Here is a 16,663-nt window from a genome sequence, read left to right as displayed (position 1 = left end):
AGTTTATTTTTTATTATAAAGGTAACTAACTCCAGTTCTGTAGTTTAGGTTAGCCAAGTTAGCCTCTTAGCTCCATACTCACTTAACCTTCTGTCATTTAAGCCTTCATCAAACTGTTTGTTTATCTTATTGTTAAATAAAGCGTATAATTTATTATACTATTATAGGTGCCTGCAATTATTGTGTCTTATGATTTTGTATATTCAGTGTCCAATGTTGCTACCAGTGTTCTGACGAGTTGTGCTACCCATCGATATATGCCTCTTACCACCAGTGCGCCTGCACAAGCCTATGTTTTTTTTTCAGGCTATTATGATTTTTCAGATTATCTTCATCTAGAACTCACTGTCATTTTTTTTGTCTGAGTGATACAAAAGTGTAAATAGCAATTAATAACAAATCTAGTAAAAATAGTCATTAAAAATACAAAATATGCTCTAAGAATACAAAATACATCTAATCATGTCTCATTACCTTAACTTTATTTTCTGAAACAGTGAGCTTATCCAAATATCATGCTTGAAGCATATTTCTAAAAGTGTGCTTATTTTTACTAAAATATACATTAGGGTAGCACAACCGGTCATAACACTGGTCTTTAAAGAAAAGTGAGAAACCACGTAAGATAGTTTGGTTAGAGCGGGTCAGCTGGCTCACGGTTACAGCACTGCAGTTCGCTAAACCATTTCAATTTCGCCAAATATATTTACTAGTTATTATTACAACCTGATGCTCTGTTAAGTTTTATTTACTCCACCAACACACACCTTTTTAACAGCCGCTTGTCTCTGAATTTTCTGGGGTATATTTTAGTAGCAGTATTTTGCTAGACTACATCCTCCTTATTAAAGTAAGCTAAGTATCCTTTTTAATAAAACCCTTAAACTATGGTACTGAACTACACTCCATGCTTTTCTTCTGCTGCTGCAGTTCTTTCTGTTTGTTCACTTCAGCAGTAAACATACTATTCATCTTATTCTACTTTAACAAATAAGGCTGTTTTTGTTTCCAATTAGAGCACAGAAGTCTGCTGTGAGAGAAAGGCCTACTGCGCATTCTCCCCGTGTTTAGCCCTTTTTTTGTGCCACAACTGCACACTCTCGCAGCTTTTAGACTCTGGCCTGTTTTCTGTGCCACAACTGCGCACTCACAGCTTTTAGACTCTTTGTCCTGTTTTCTGCTACAAATACACAGCGGCAGGTAGAGCAATTGAGACTTCAGAAAGACATTCACCCATAGTAAAACCAGAGTGTGTAGTTGAAGTGAAGTTTCTGACTGAGCTCGCGCTCTCTCTCTCTCTATATCTCTCTCTCTCTCGGATTCACCCGTCTGAAAAGAGACCGCATCACGGCCGCCCAGTTTAAAATGATTCTTCCGCATGCTTGGTGCAATTACCCATTCTCACCAGAGAGGGCCCCCCAAATCCCAATACTTACAGCTTTAAATACATAACATGTTGGAAAACTCAAGTTCTTCCGTTTAAGTATGGAGCTTAAAGAACACTAATTTCTACTCAAGTCACTTTTTGATAAAGCACTTGTACTTTTACTCAAGTCTGGGTCTCTAGTACTTTTTTCATAAATGAGAATATTGTGGCGGCTCTGGGTTGTGTGTGTGGCTGCCTGTAGGCATGTTTCTGTTCTCCTGTGTGCGAGGATGACAGGGGTGGGGCATCTCCCTTGGGAGGGGTTATGCAGAGAGGGTGGGCACCACTCTGGATCTGCCATCTGGGAGACACACAGCTGGGTTGGTGGCCTTTGGGCTGTTTGAGCTCTGTGGGGAATGGTTTTAGCTCTCCTAGTCTTGTTAAAGACTGTAAGTGAGTAGCAAGCCTGTTTAATAAAGGAGCTATTGAGCATTCAGCATGAGTCTCACGGGTCTTCCTTCCTCTTCCACGCCACATTTGGTGTCAGAAGTGACCCTGCTGGAAGATATTGAGCTGCTGGCAGGGGAAATCGAACGGCTGAGGAGGAAGACAGCGGACCAACGGACTAGAGGCAAGGCTCTCCAGCGGAGTGGGCTCCGACCTGACGGCGCCAGCGGGCTGTTCGGAGGTCGTGGCCGGGGAGAGGACGACGCGAGCACGGCGGCGCTGGCTCCCAGAGCGGATGGCGCGAGGACGGCGGCGCTGGCTCCCAGAGCGGACGGCGCGAGGACGGCGGCGCTGGCTCATGGAGCGGATGGCGCGAGGACGCCGCGCCGACTTCGAAGGCGGCTCAGCCTTCGAAGCTCAGCTTGAGATCGTGGCGGGCGGTGTGGGCTGGACGGACGCCGAGACGGCAGCCAACCTCTGCCTGGCGCTGCAGGGCGACGCGCTGAGATTACTGATCGAGCTCCCCGCCGAGTGCCGCTGCGAGCTGCCTGAACTGACGCGGGCGCTGAGAACACGTTTCAGCCGCCAACCGTCGGAGGCGGCCGCCAAAATGCTAGTGGCGGACAGACGGCGACAGCAGGGAGAGACACTGGGCGTGCTGGCATCGGAGATGGCCCTGCTAACCCGCCAAGCTTACCCAACGTTTCCGCGAGCGGCCCAGAGGAGGCTCGCGTTGGATCACTTTCTGCGCGCCCTCGAGCCGAGCGAGCTGCGCAAACACGTGAGGCTGGCCGACCCGCAGACCCTGGAGTCCGCGGTGGAGGTGGCGGAGCGGTCCGAACGCATCCTCTCAAGCCATCCTGGACCGTGGGGGGCGTCGCCGGTTGCCCGTGATTCACAGAGGTGGGGTCGGAGCCGGTCTGATGCCCAACTGGAGTGCTGGCGCTGAGGGGGGCGTGGCCACAAGCGAGCGCACTGCAGCCGGCCGGGAAACGGAGCTGGGACCACCCAGTGAGGGTTACAGTGGCCCCAGGAACGCTATGCTTACCCTCGGGATCTGTTTCCGGAACTGCCGGACTCAGCGGCTACTTCCTGAGATGCACATTGAATGGAGTGACGGTGTACGCGCTGGTGGACACGGGCTTGTCAGTCTCACCCGAGGTAGCGGGCGAGTTTGTGACTGACAACAGCCAGCGCATCGCTCTCTCTTCAGTCACCGGGGATCCTATAGGTCTCCTAGGATTAAAGGAGTTGACGATTGATGTCGGCAAGGGGCCCTTTCAACAACAGTTCTGGGTAGGACGCATCAACGACCCGTGCATTCTGGGCAAGGACCTGCTCTCACGCGTCGGAGCTATCATTGACTATGCACGGGGCTCGGTGCTGGTGACTGGACTCCCCGTAGAGATACGCGACGAGTTAGGGGTAAGTGAACTGGTGGGAGGGAATGTGTGTGATTCGGTGCGTGATAGGGTAGAGGGTCCACTGGATGCGGGGTTGAGTGTAGATCCGATAGAGGAGATGCTGGAGCGCAGTTGTGTGGGTTTATCTGGTCCCCAACTGATCGGCCGTTCTCGCACGAGTTTCGCTGTGTCTGAGCGCGAGATTGTACTAAAACTAACCTTGCGGTTCATTCGATAAACACGGGTGACGCCCAGCCCATCAGGCTGAGGCCGCACCGTCTGGCGTTAGCAAAGCGCGTAGCGGCGGAGCAGTTAGTCCGCGAGATGGCGAGTACGGGCATTATTGAGCCTTCGAGCAGCCCGTGGTCGGCCCCGGTGGTCATTGCAAAAAAGAAGGATGGAAATTGGCGCTTTTGCGTGGATTATCGGCGACTTAACGCTGTCACGAAGCTTGACTCCTACCCGCTCCCCAGGATCGACGATACGCTGGACCAGCTGTCTGGCTCAGCCTGGTTCAGCTCGTTAGACCTGAGGAGCGGATATTGGCAGGTGCCCCTCGCGGCAGGGGATAGGGAGAAAACCGCTTTCTCGCTCGGCTCAGCCCTATGGCATTTCACGGTGCTTCCGTTCGGATTGTGTAACTCGCCGGCCACTTTTGAGCGTCTTATGGAGCGTGTTTTATGCGGGGTTCCGCGGTCGTGCTGCGTCATTTATTTGGATGATGTCTTGGCGCACGGAACCGACTTCGACTCCGCACTGTCTCACCTTGAAATGGTGCTCGGCGCGATTCAGGCGGCTAACCTGAAGCTCAATCCGGCAAAGTGTAATCTGCTAAGGCAGCGCGTGAGCTTCCTGGGCCACGTAGTGAGCGGTGCTGGCATGGAAAACCGATCCCAAAAAGACGGAGGTGGTCCGTGACTGGCCCACACCGTGAGACGCAAAAATGGTTCGCAGCTTCGTGGGGCTCGCCTCGTATTACAGGCGGTTTATTAGGGGGTTCGCGGACGTGGCAGCGCCGCTTCATGCTCTGACTAAGCCTAGTGTGAAATTCCGCTGGTCTGACGAGGCGAAGCGGGCATTCGAGGAGCTAAAAAGCCGCCTGTGCAATGCTCCGATTCTAGCGTATCCGAAGGTGTCTGAGAGTTTCATTGTGGATACTGATGCGAGCGACCACGGCCTCGGTGCATTCCTGTCGCAGGTTCAGGAGTCCAGGAGTTTCGTTTTGAGGTTGTGCACCGCCCGGGCCGTGGCCACAGTAATGCGGATGCTTTGTCGCGCCGGCCGTGTGTGGCCACCGACTGCAAACATTGTGCTCGTGCTGAGGAGAAATCTGCTACGACTGCATGCTGCGCTGCAATCTCCGGGGATGTTACTGGGGCTGTCGGGGTGGCTCAGGTGTCCGTAGAGCAGCTCCGCGATGCGCAACGGGCGGATCGCGAATTATCGTGGGCATTACACGCGCTCAGTGCGAATGTCACACCGTCGTGGGGGGAGGTGGTGCCGCTGGGCCCGATTGCTAAGGCGTTGCGCTCCAACTGGGCTAGTTTTAGTTTGTCTGACGGCGTGCTGTGCTATACCTGGGAGGATCCGGCGAACGGGCGGCGCGTTTTTCAGGTGGTGGTACCGCGGGCGCTTAGGGGATCGGTCCTACGGGGAGTTCATGGGTCACCTGGGGCTGGGCACTTTGGTGTCACCAAGACTCTGAAGCGCCTGAGGCAACGCTTCTATTGGCCTGGGTGTAGAACCGACGTGGAACTCTTCGTGCACTGCTGTGACGTGTGCGCTGCCAAGAAGGGCCCCTCGAGGGCGCCCCGCGCCCCACTTCACCCTTACCAGTGCGGCAGCCCGATGGAGTGGGTGGCCGTGGACGTGCTGGGCCCCTTTCCGGTGACGGACTCTGGAAATCGCTTTGTTCTGGTGGTTCTTTTGCAGATTCGGGGTTCCGGAAGAACTGCACAGCGACCAGGGGAGAAATTTCGAGTCGGAGGTCATGGCGGAGGTCTGCCGCATCCTGGGAATCCATAAGACCAGGACGACGCCCCTTCATCCGCAGAGTGACGGACTGGTGGAACGTTTTAACTGCACGCTGGCGGCGCAGTTGGCCATGGTGTCAGACAAGAACCAGCGTGACTGGGACAGGCACCTGCCGGTAGTGCTGCTGGCCTGTCGCTCCGCTGTGCAGGAGACGACGGGATTCACGCCGGCTCTGCTTATGTTCGGGCGCGAACTGAGGACGCCGGTCTCCCTGGCTTTTGGGGCGCCTCCTGAAGGGGCGGGTACGCTTCGGACATGCCCACTTTTGTCTCGGACCTTATGTCTTCACTGGAATTAGCGCACCATCTAGCGCGCTCCAACCAGTCTGCTGCCGGGCAGAAGCAGAAGCGTGCGTACGACACGCGCTGCTTTGGGGACCCGTTGGCGGTGGGGGCGAGGGTTTGGCTATATAACCCTCAGCGGAAGAAGGGACTGTGCCCGAAGCTCCAGTCGGCCTGGGTGGGACCGTGCTTGGTGCCGTCCAGGCTGGGGGAGGTGGTGTATAAGATCCGGTGGGGCAGACGCACTATGATTGTGCACCGTGATAGGCTGGCCCCCTATAGGCCGAGACTGTCGGACACTGTGGACGGTGGTGCGGAACCTGCCGGCCTTGCACTTGTGCCTGATCTGAACTCTGGCTCTTCGGAGCCGCTGGCAGGCGGTGTTGTGCCCGGCCCCTCCAGGCTGCCGCGGGCACGGAGGCCGCCCGCCCGCCTTAATGACTTTGTTTGCGACTGATTGTAAAAAAGAAAAAAAAAATGTTTTGTTGTACACAGGGTTTGTGTTGGGTTGGTGGGGTCGCCGGGACGGCTGACCCTTGGGAGGGGGGCTATGTGGCGGCTCTGGGTTGTGTGTTTGGCTGCCTGTAGGCATGTTTCTGTTCTCCTGTGTGCGAGGATGACAGGGGTGGGGCATCTCCCTTGGGAGGGGTTATGCAGAGAGGGTGGGCACCACTCTGGATCTGCCATCTGGGAGACACACAGCTGGGTTGGTGGCCTTTGGGCTGTTTGAGCTCTGTGGGGAATGGTTTTAGCTCTCCTAGTCTTGTTAAAGACTGTAAGTGAGTAGCAAGCCTGTTTAATAAAGGAGCTATTGAGCATTCAGCATGAGTCTCACGGGTCTTCCTTCCTCTTCCACGCCACAATATATACATTTTAAGACTGTCTATCAGTAAAAAAAAAAAAACAATCACAATTTCTTTTAAAAGAAAGATTAATAAAGCATCTTCAAATATAAAATAAAATAATCAGTTTATGATCTAAAAAATGTAATTGTATTCATATTAGTTAATACAATTTTATCATATTAATTATAATAATATTCTGTGAGTATTCATTATTTATTGCAAGATAAAATTAAGACTTAAGGAAGTTTGCATTTGTGGTGTGCATGAGAAACTGGCTAGATAAAGAAACACAAGGTGTAAAAAAAAATGACCAAAGAAGGTTAAGGTTAAACTCTGCAAAATCTCCTTTCTGTATATATTCAAGCTAACAAATAAGTATGATAATTTCATGATTGGCAAATTAAACATTATTATCTCTAATGCAATCATAAGTATTTCTAAGGGTAGCACCTCAGAGACTGTAAAAAAAGTCTATGTACATATACATAGTCTATGTCTATACACTGTCTATGTAGCACCCAGCAAAGGCCTCCTACAGCCACCAGAGGGCGGCATTTAATCAAACTCGATGCACTGCACCTTCAGTCACACAGTGCTGGATCTCAAAACGCTGTAAGAAATCTCTTTTTCTTTCTTCCTGCCTTCCTTATTTGTGTATTAGAGAGTCTGAGTGTCCTTGCCCTGAAAACAGCTTTATGTTGCTGTGCCCTCTTTTTCTCGCTGCTCTAAGTTACACTAAGCACCCGTGTTTTTAGTAGTGTTTTTATTCAAGGAGTATTTTGTTTACCACAGTGTGTAAGGGGCAGCTATTATTCTCCAGGAAGAAGCTTTTAATATATATACCCCTTTTGAGTTGAACTCGGCTGTGTTGCACTGCGCCCTGCTAATGTAGCAGCAGAGCGTTATTGCTGGTTTAAACTTGAAAGAACGGCAGGATTTTAGCTCTTAATCATGAATGTTCATGACATGACAAGCTTTAAAGTTTGAATTTTACCTGTCAGTATATACGGCTGTGTTCCAATCCACCACGGTAGCACGTTAGCCTGCGATCTCTGTGCCTTGTGTTCGATCCCCAGGTGTGCTAAATTTTATTTTTTGGAATTTACATACTCTAAGATCAGCTGTTCTGCTCTTGGGTCCATTTAATACCTGATTGGTGTAACTCACTTAATAGAGTGAGCTAACCATTACAAAGTTCTTAAAATACAGCAGGAGAAAATTGGTTTGAATGGCTAAAACAGGGTTGGCATGACAAAAGCTGCTCAGTAATTAAGAAACTTACCAAAAGTTGCCTCAGCTAATGTGGCTGTTCATAAATTCATAGTAAGAATGGGACTATGCAGAATTGCTTTTTAGTGCATCAATGTACCAACCTTCCTTTACCCCAGTCCCTTAATCTTTGAAAACATATCAATACATCTAAATTATAGATGATGTGACAATCAGATTAGTATGGAAGCCCATTTCCGCCACCTGAAGAAAAAAAAAACGTCCTCAACTAAGTCATAATTATGAGATAGAAAAGTCATAATTATGGGATAGTAAGTCATAATTATGAGATAGTAAGTCATAATTATGAGATAGAAAGTCATAATTATGAGATAGTAAGTCATAATTATGAGATAGAAAGTCATAATTATGAGATAGTAAGTCATAATTATGAGATAGTTGAGGACGTTTTTTTTTTCTTCAGGTGGCGGAAATGGGCTTCCATAGATTAGTGATGTGATGTTGGTTCCAGGTACGTCTTCTGAAAACTTTGTTCTTTATTTTAAGTTGGCATTTACTTTTTACATGTTATGGGTGTGTATGTGTGTGCGTATGTGTGTAATGTTTATGTACCATTCTTGACAAGGCTTTTTGTATGAGTCTCCAGGCTGGTAAATTTCTCCATTGTGGAGGCAGGGGCATTGATCAACTGGGACACATCCATTTTCCACAATGTCATTAAAAACAGTTCCTATACATGAAGACATACAATTAAAAATCAGCATAATTCAATGATTCTTTTAAAAAATATTTTTTTGTTCATATTGCTTTCTTAACACCCCGTAAAAAATAAATCCAAATGATCAAACAACATAACTATTCTTTTTTTTTGCATAATTTTTTTAGTCAAGGTTACCTGATGGGCAGAAGCAGCCATCACTACAGTGTTCACTGCAGACCTGGCTCGATTCTTGGTTAGAACAAGTGTCTTTACATGGACGTCCACATTCACTGTGCTCCAGGTTGAATGGACATGTTTTACCTACAACAGAGACAAAATTTGGACTACTGTGTTTTAAAGTACAGATCTTCTGTCACAAGTATTTTTTAACAGGATTCAGTTTATGGTTTCTTATAATTGTTATGATGCTTTGCAGATGGCCCAAGATGTATGATGTGAACTGTAATTACATACCACACAGCTCATTGGTTCTCCAACTCTGCGGCTGGCCCCCAGCGTGTGCACACTGGCGTGAGTACTCAGATAAGGTGTCACACAGACACTCAGCCTGGCTGTTGTTACACTGACACAGGTCCTTAATACATGCTTCCACAAACCCCTCCATGGGTAGCAGACTGTGGCAGCTGCCTGAGGCTACATCAAAAAGCAGCTTTTCACATTCAGCTCTCTGGAAAAAAATAACAATTTGTGAGATCAAAGTTAACTAAAATATATAACAAAGTTGAACAAAATATTATATAAAAAAACAATTCAGAACAATGCATTTAAGGTATATTTACAATTATTCTTAAGCTCGCAATTGTTCCAATGCCTAGAGAAAATACAAATTAAAAAGGGGATTTCCTTAATATCTCCATATATTTTCTCCTAGATAATAATGAGATCTGATGGAAAGACAAATGAGACTTTAGCAAAGTCTCCTGTTGCTCAAATATGTATAATGAGGTAAAGATCTCAGTAATCTCACGTCTTCTCCTGAAGTTTAGTATAGATCTAAATAAAGTCTCACACTTTGTTTTTGTAGTGGCATAATCATTTTGTTTGTGTCAATTAATGTTTTATTAGGGTTAGAAAGCTTTTATTCTTAATTTCTGAATAACTTTATACGCTTAATTGTAGTGGTGGTTCAGTGGTTAAAGCACTGGGCCCTCAAAGTCTATGTTGTGAGTTTGACACATGGGTTTGACGGGCCAGCAGTAGATCTCCCCAGATCTCATGTGAGTCTAGAACCAAATTTCCAGGTTTAACCCCTTTATCTTCCAAAATGTCTCATGTCTATTTTTTTTGTTTAATGCTATTTTTCCTAGGCTGTTTTTGAGAAGCATCTGTAAAAAAAGTTAATCTTTGACTAAGTTGAGACACAAGGGAGAATCACAAATAATCTCTTGAGATAAAAAGTCAGCATTTCAGCAATTCAATTTTCCTGTAGGTGACCAGACAAAACATGAAGTTCCTACTGTCTGCAATAAAGTAAAAGTCAAAGTAAATCTGAGAAACAATGTTTTTCATATGTTGTTTGTTTTTAATTACTAAATTATGTAATAACTTAAAAACTAGGTATGAACCATTTCTAAATGGGCCTTAAAGTGGTAGAAAAAGCATTCTGTAAAACTACAGTAAAATATGACCTTTAATCATAATCATAAAGTCATGTGATTTGAGGAAAGCTCCAGGCGAGTTCTATCAATGTTTAGGTTGGTTTATTTATAAGTAAACAAGAATAAGTATTTCTCTTGTTAATTTTCCCTGGTAATTTGTGTTTTGAGTTTATTTATTTAGTTTGCTTAAACTGAGTTCATGTAAACTACAGCATTCACTTTGTTAAAGCAAAAGAGCTGCATTCTTTTTTCTGAGCAACAAAATTATAGCAGTTCATAAGAGCTGTGTTAATGCTTATTTAATTTCAGGCCTTTTGGGTGTTTAACAGGAGGTCCGGGATCTAAACACACAACCAAACAAACAAACACAAGCAAATTTGTTCAACCTTTAACACCTTTTTAAGGTGGCACATACCTGATCACTGCACTCTTCAGTCTTCAGCTCAATTTCCTCACATGTCTCAGTGGGTGCATCCATCTTCCATTTATGTCCATAATCTTGTGATGTTAACTGTTCACCTTTTACGAAGGATAAAAAAAATGTATTATACATGTAACTAATTAAATGTTTCTTAGCAAATGATTTAAACTTAGCTCACCATTCATGATGAACTCGTTAATCTTGATGCCATTGAAGTCTCCACACAATCCACAGGTCTGATTTCTGTACTTTGTGGGGATCTCAACCTGAAAAGCAATGGCATGTGAGACATCGGTTTAAAAGATAAGACATAACAGACATTTAACCTGTAAAACTTGTATCTGGGTGCAGGGGGATCAAGATGTAGGCAGAGATATACCAATGATTTATGTTCCAAAATCAATTGTTAATGATTTGCTGTGAGGACATTTTATAAAGGGGAATATTTTCTGATTTACCAAGGTTGATATTAAATACAGTGTTGTATGATTAATGTAAATTGTAAATAATGTTTTTATTGACAAAATGAAAAATTCAAATAGTCTGGGTACATTTTACAACAGGTTTTAATGTAACTTTGTGCACACGCTAACCTCTGATTTAAATTAGTGACTCATGCAAGAGGTTTTTTTGTGATATATCTTAAATCTTACCTTGACCATAAGTTTAAGATCATACAGTTTCCAAACAACTGCTTTAATAAACCACTGAAAATCTGAAAGGACTCTCTGGCCCAGTTTCCCAAAAGAATCTTGGCATTTAGAACATCTTGACATGAATACGCTCGCTTGACCAACTGATGGTGTTGTTGTTACTTTTGGTGTGTTGGGATCAGGAAGTGATACAGCATGTAGAGGCTGTAGTCTCATCAACCAGTCAAATCTACCAGAATTACAGTTTTTTTATGTTATGTCAGGCACTGTAAATGCTCCCTGCCTATAGGATTCCCTGTTTTACACACCCAGAGCCAGAAAACAGTGCAGAGCAGGGGGGCACCAGGATTGAGAACACTGAGGTAGTACATGGTGTATTTTACAGTGTGTTTAAAATCATCCCCTTAAATTCGAAGATTTAAAAAAAATATTATGGAACATTCTTTTCCTCTACCAGTATAAAACAGGATATGTTTTCTCCTTATTGTCTTTGCACAGTAGAAAGAGGTACTATCTCTCCAGAATCTGCTGAATGAAGGTCATTCACAGAGAAACATGAGTTCAGTTCTGCTTAGTTAGCAACCCCATAAATACACTACCAGTTAAAAGTTTTACAATAACCCTATCATTTAATCTTCCAGTAGCAGTGCTTTATAGCCCAGACAAGCTGCTATTCAATTTTCTCATCTTAGTAATGACTTCATTACCGCACATCGCCTGTCAGACCTCTAATTCTTCTATTCTCTGCTGTAACAGAGATTTAGTCCAATGTTAAGCTGAGATAAAGGCGTTACCATGTGGGTCTGCCAGACCATTTCCACTCTTAGCCCTACCAAGCTAAGGCGTTTTTGATAACATTTGTGCACACAGAAACGTTTTTGTTATGAGTTATTGTCAATCTAAAATTACAAATAACAATGGTAAAACATGCTTAAAATACCCTTAAATGTTTTACACAATGCCTGCTGAAGATCTGAAGAACTCCCTTAACTATTGACAGTAACAAAAATATAGTCCAACGGTGTCCAAATGTTTGAATGTTACTACATATTGGACAATCATATATTTAAACATGTTAGTCCTTTTTATATTGTGAAAACAGTCATGATGAGAAGACAATCAGAAAAACTCAACATGGAATAAAAACCTGACATTAAATAAAAGCAGTTTTTATTGACTTACATTAAAATAGTATTAAAAGTATTTTTGCTTTTTCAGAAAAAAAATTATATATAAAACCTTTTTTTTTAAGTAAATCTTCACCATACTTTTCCAGTGAATAAATACATCTCACAAATCAGTGGATTATTTTAAAAAGTAAAAATATAGTTAATGGTGAAACCAAAGGCATCTAAAGTTCCTTGTTGACTTTCTCTGCAGTTAAGTCACAGATCCAGTCAGTTCGGTGTTTCCTTTTGACATGTTTCCTTATTTGATTAGATTACGGCATATGGGTTTGTTAACATGCTCAATGTTTGTCTTTCTGACTCTCAGTTTGTGTGTAAGCAATCAGTCTTTACTTGAACAAGGGATGTTTGCATTTTATCTCAGACTTACTGGGATAGTACAGCTTTTTGTCATGCTTGACAAGAAAGTGATCAAACAACCGATCAATCTTGTTTGCAGATCTTGTTCATTCCCTATGTTGCATCCCATAAGTCTTTAAACACAATTTTTTTCTTGGTTCTTTAACGTCTGTAAATTCTGTAAATTATTTATTTGCCACTAATTTTCGTCTGGAGTTTTAATTTCATGTTCCAGAACAAATACAATATGAACTGCAATACAGTGAAAAGCATAGTTTAACTTTACAGAGAGAGAGTTTTGTTCGTCCCAAAAGACTGCCAGTTCCAGTTTGTTGGAGCTTATCTTGATGTAACTTGTAGTTCTCTCAATCCGAACCCCAAACTGATAGCTTGGGATGATCACTCTAAAAAGAATGTAATAAAACAAAAGCATTTTTAAATTACAAGAAGCTCAGTTTAATAAAGCATTTTCACAGATTTTATTATATAGAGAGGGACAAGGCACCTTCCCAAGGAGGCCAGGTGGAAAATTATTTATATATATTCATCTGATGGCAACATCATCAGTAAAATATCTGCCCAAAAACCTTGGACACTTTATAAATCTCATAGTTATTAGTATTGCAAGTCTTTTCAATTATTGAATTCCGATTGCATATACCAGAATGAATTCACACCTATATCACTTTATTTCATACTATTATGAAGCATTTAAATAGTGAGTTACTGTAAGGTCTAAGAACACTAATAAATGTATTCCATAGTTGCTACCAAACAAAAAGAATATGGGCCTCTGTCACCAGCACATTGTTACCAAAAAAACCCCATTGAATTAGATCTTAAGAAAAGTCCTAAGAAAAGGTCTACCGTACTTCAGAATAATGTGTTCTTAAACTGCAGACTTGCTCTTAAAATGATGGATTCTATTAGGCTCATAATTTTCAGTTATTTGTAATACTATTGTAAGTTTTTATTTTTAGGTGCCTAATGAATTCTAGTAAATGAAAAATGTCTAAATAAAGTACATTTTTGTTTCTTAGTTTCTTAATGTAAAAAACTGTCCAAATTAATTTAAAATATTCAGAATATCTGTGAAAACTGCATGAGTGCATTTGAAGAAGAACAGTTTTGCCACATTTGGTGCTTAAGGTACAAAAGACAGTGTATATCATTTAACACTTGTCTTTAATTTGGCAACATCACCTGGACCACACAACTATTATAACTAGCCACTTTGTTACACACTGTCACAATTTAACCTACATAGAAATGGTATGCTATTTGTAAGAAGGTCTATTTTCTTCTTATGTGACAAAACAAAGTGTTAAAAAATGTTAAATAGATTTCCTGCACATATTTTCTGTGAAGAAATGCAAACTAATCATAGCAACGCCTGTATGCACACTTACAACAGATAATTGCTTATTTTTATTTTTTTTTAAGATTCTTTTTTTTTTTTTTTTTTTAATACTTACTTCTTTTCTTTCATGGTAATGATGCCATCAGTAAGCTGGATTACAACCCCCTCTAACTTTATGGTAAAGGAACTGATGGTGGGGAGATTGCTGGTATACTTTCTTCTCATTTGGATGTTAAAATCAGACATGGTGCTGTCACACATGGTGGCCAGGATGTAGTTACAGGTGTAGGGCAGCTGGAAGAATTGACCATCAAACGTGTTGAAGTGGAAGTTTCCCCATGTGCTGCACACCTGCCCGCTGTGATCCACATTCATTCCTGATTAAGAGTTAACACATCACTTAAAACTAATTTCAAAGTTACTTTATACAATTAAAATATCATTTTAGTTTTAAAATAATCTTTACCCATGAGATTCTCATAGGTGTCAGCTATGACCACCGTGGTTGGCAGCACAGACACTTAAGGTGGGAGACAAAAAAGAGAGACATTTGGATACACTGATTACATTCTGTTCAATAATTCACAATAACACTGATCCCTAACACTGTCTTGTCTGAATGATCGTGTTTTATGTATTACTATACATAAAACACGATCATTCAGACAAGACAGTTTTAGGGATCGAATGTTATTGTGAATTATTGTTAAAGCATCATCAGTTCATTGCATTCATTTAATTTTATGATGTTTGTATTTCATTTTATTTTATGATGTTTGTTTGTTTATACATCAGTATCAGCATGCATATTTTGTTTTGCATTCATTTTAAATGCATTATTTTATTCCAAAATGCATTATTAGCACAAACGTTCACTAGCATGGGGAAAATATTCATTTTATACCAACATAAATCTGAATAGGTTTTGTACACAAATAGTCCTACCTGGTGACGTTGGCATCATTTCAGTTGTAGTTTCTTGTTCAAAGATGTCAGGAAAGAAGTCAAAATCTATAAATAATATAAGAGGAAAAATATATATAATTTAATCATTCACATTTCTGATAAAGGGTACAAATTTAATAATATTTATATCCCAGCAGTCTAAAACATGCAGAAAATAATACATAAAAATGGATGTTTAATATTATAAAGCTGAGGAGCAGCTTCATACTTCATATTGACAAAACAATCATAACAGAAATAAATAAGCCATTCCAATAAAAAACATATATCATATTATATTATATATATTATTAGTTTTTTTACTTGTATTATTTCTTTATACATGCATTTTAAATAAATACTTACAGTAGTAAAATAATATCATATCTCTCTCAAAAATGTGCGTGACATACGTTTTTTCTGAAGGAATGGGTTAAAATGTCCACTAATCAAAGCCTGTAGAAGTGTTAAAATTAACATTAAAAGCCAGAAACATCATCTGAAGAATTCTGTGACCTCTCCTACCTGTTTGCTGGGATGAAAGTCCAATAAATAATGTAATCCATAAATAGGATACTTTTAGGTTCCCCATTTCTGCCAGGCTGTATGAGGCTGCTGCCCCCCTCTTCTCTGTGCCCATTTCAAGCACAAATTTGACTTTATATAGAGGGCTGATCAGTGTTGTGATAAGGATTTCAGGGTGGAGCTTTGACTTAAGACACTCATTGTTACTTGATGGTCTGTGACGTTTCTGAATTAAACAAATATTGAATGTATATTAACATTGTGTTTCAGATTAAACATGGTAAACTCCCTTGCAAATGTTCAGTTTAAACCAACAGACCTGTTTAATTAAAGTATCAGAAAACAGTAGCGCTGGATCAGGGAGCCCATTGTTAATTGAAGTGAAAATAACACTTTACAATAAAGGTACATTAAATAACAGCACTTACAACAAAATGTCGCAGCTCATTATTAATTGACAGAAGTTAATATATTATTAACCATTACGTTTCTTAACTAATGCTTTAATCATTGTTATTTACAATATTTTTGACTAATAACATTTCGTTATGTTTAATAATGTCTTAACTACTGTTAAATAATTATTAGTTTAAAATTTACTTTATTATTTAACAATGTTACTGTTATAAATACTATTATTTGTGGCCCTTATTGTAAAGTGTTACCTAAATGACAAACTATAAAACTATAACAAACTACAATAGATTAAATATATAAGGTGACTTAAATTTGCCCCAGAACTCTATTATTGTCATTCTGTGTACTCCTTTTGTCAGTTATTGCATATATATTTTTGTACTTTTAATATGTTTCAAACATGTGCAATCAATGTACCGTTATTATTATGTTTTGTTGTTTTAATTACACACACTGTGTTAATAGATAAAAGTAAAGAACAGTCAAATAAATATTAAATTTGTATGTTTAACATAGTGTACAATATAACATATACTTTTAGCCAGTTTCAAAAGTATTTGAATAGTGACACAAGTGTTGTAATTTCACCTCTGTACAGCATCTCGTGGATTTGAAATACTGAAATAAAGGAAAGATACAATTGAATTGTAGAATTTCAGCTTTACTTTGGTATTCCATTAGATGTTTAGAAATTTTTGCCACGTTCCTTCTATTTTAAAGACTCCCTGAAACCATGGACTTTTATGGACCTTCATGGACCTTCATTTTATTTTAAAACATTCAATTTACTGGCCTTGAAATATTCTTTGGTTGCTTGTTTTAATGTAGTAATGTAGTTACCATATAGTAATGTTTAATATTTTTAATATAATATATGAAATCTAAAAAAAA

General features: G+C 41.3%; 1 protein-coding gene across 3 annotated transcripts in view; it reads right to left on the bottom strand.

The window, feature by feature from the left end:
- LOC103044987 (mucin-5B-like) overlaps nucleotides 1-15,485 on the bottom strand; it is a 60,122-nt gene extending 44,637 nt beyond the window's left edge. For all 3 annotated transcript variants that reach the window (XM_049474417.1, XM_049474419.1, XM_049474418.1), the window contains exons 1-10: nucleotides 15,356-15,485; nucleotides 14,831-14,896; nucleotides 14,352-14,405; nucleotides 14,001-14,262; nucleotides 12,812-12,929; nucleotides 10,525-10,612; nucleotides 10,341-10,444; nucleotides 8,781-8,994; nucleotides 8,502-8,627; nucleotides 8,219-8,336 (exon numbers count right to left, since the gene is read on the bottom strand). In XM_049474417.1, the coding sequence (XP_049330374.1) occupies nucleotides 8,219-8,336; nucleotides 8,502-8,627; nucleotides 8,781-8,994; nucleotides 10,341-10,444; nucleotides 10,525-10,612; nucleotides 12,812-12,929; nucleotides 14,001-14,262; nucleotides 14,352-14,405; nucleotides 14,831-14,896; nucleotides 15,356-15,470 (1,265 nt within the window). In that variant the 5' untranslated portion in view covers nucleotides 15,471-15,485. The remainder of the gene's footprint in view (nucleotides 1-8,218; nucleotides 8,337-8,501; nucleotides 8,628-8,780; nucleotides 8,995-10,340; nucleotides 10,445-10,524; nucleotides 10,613-12,811; nucleotides 12,930-14,000; nucleotides 14,263-14,351; nucleotides 14,406-14,830; nucleotides 14,897-15,355) is intronic.
- Between the last annotated feature and the right edge of the window lie 1,178 nt (nucleotides 15,486-16,663).

The sequence above is a fragment of the Astyanax mexicanus genome, chromosome 2, assembly GCF_023375975.1.
Source record: "Astyanax mexicanus isolate ESR-SI-001 chromosome 2, AstMex3_surface, whole genome shotgun sequence".
NCBI classification, from domain to species: domain Eukaryota; kingdom Metazoa; phylum Chordata; class Actinopteri; order Characiformes; family Acestrorhamphidae; genus Astyanax; species Astyanax mexicanus.
This window is presented reverse-complemented; position numbering and strand designations above follow the sequence as displayed.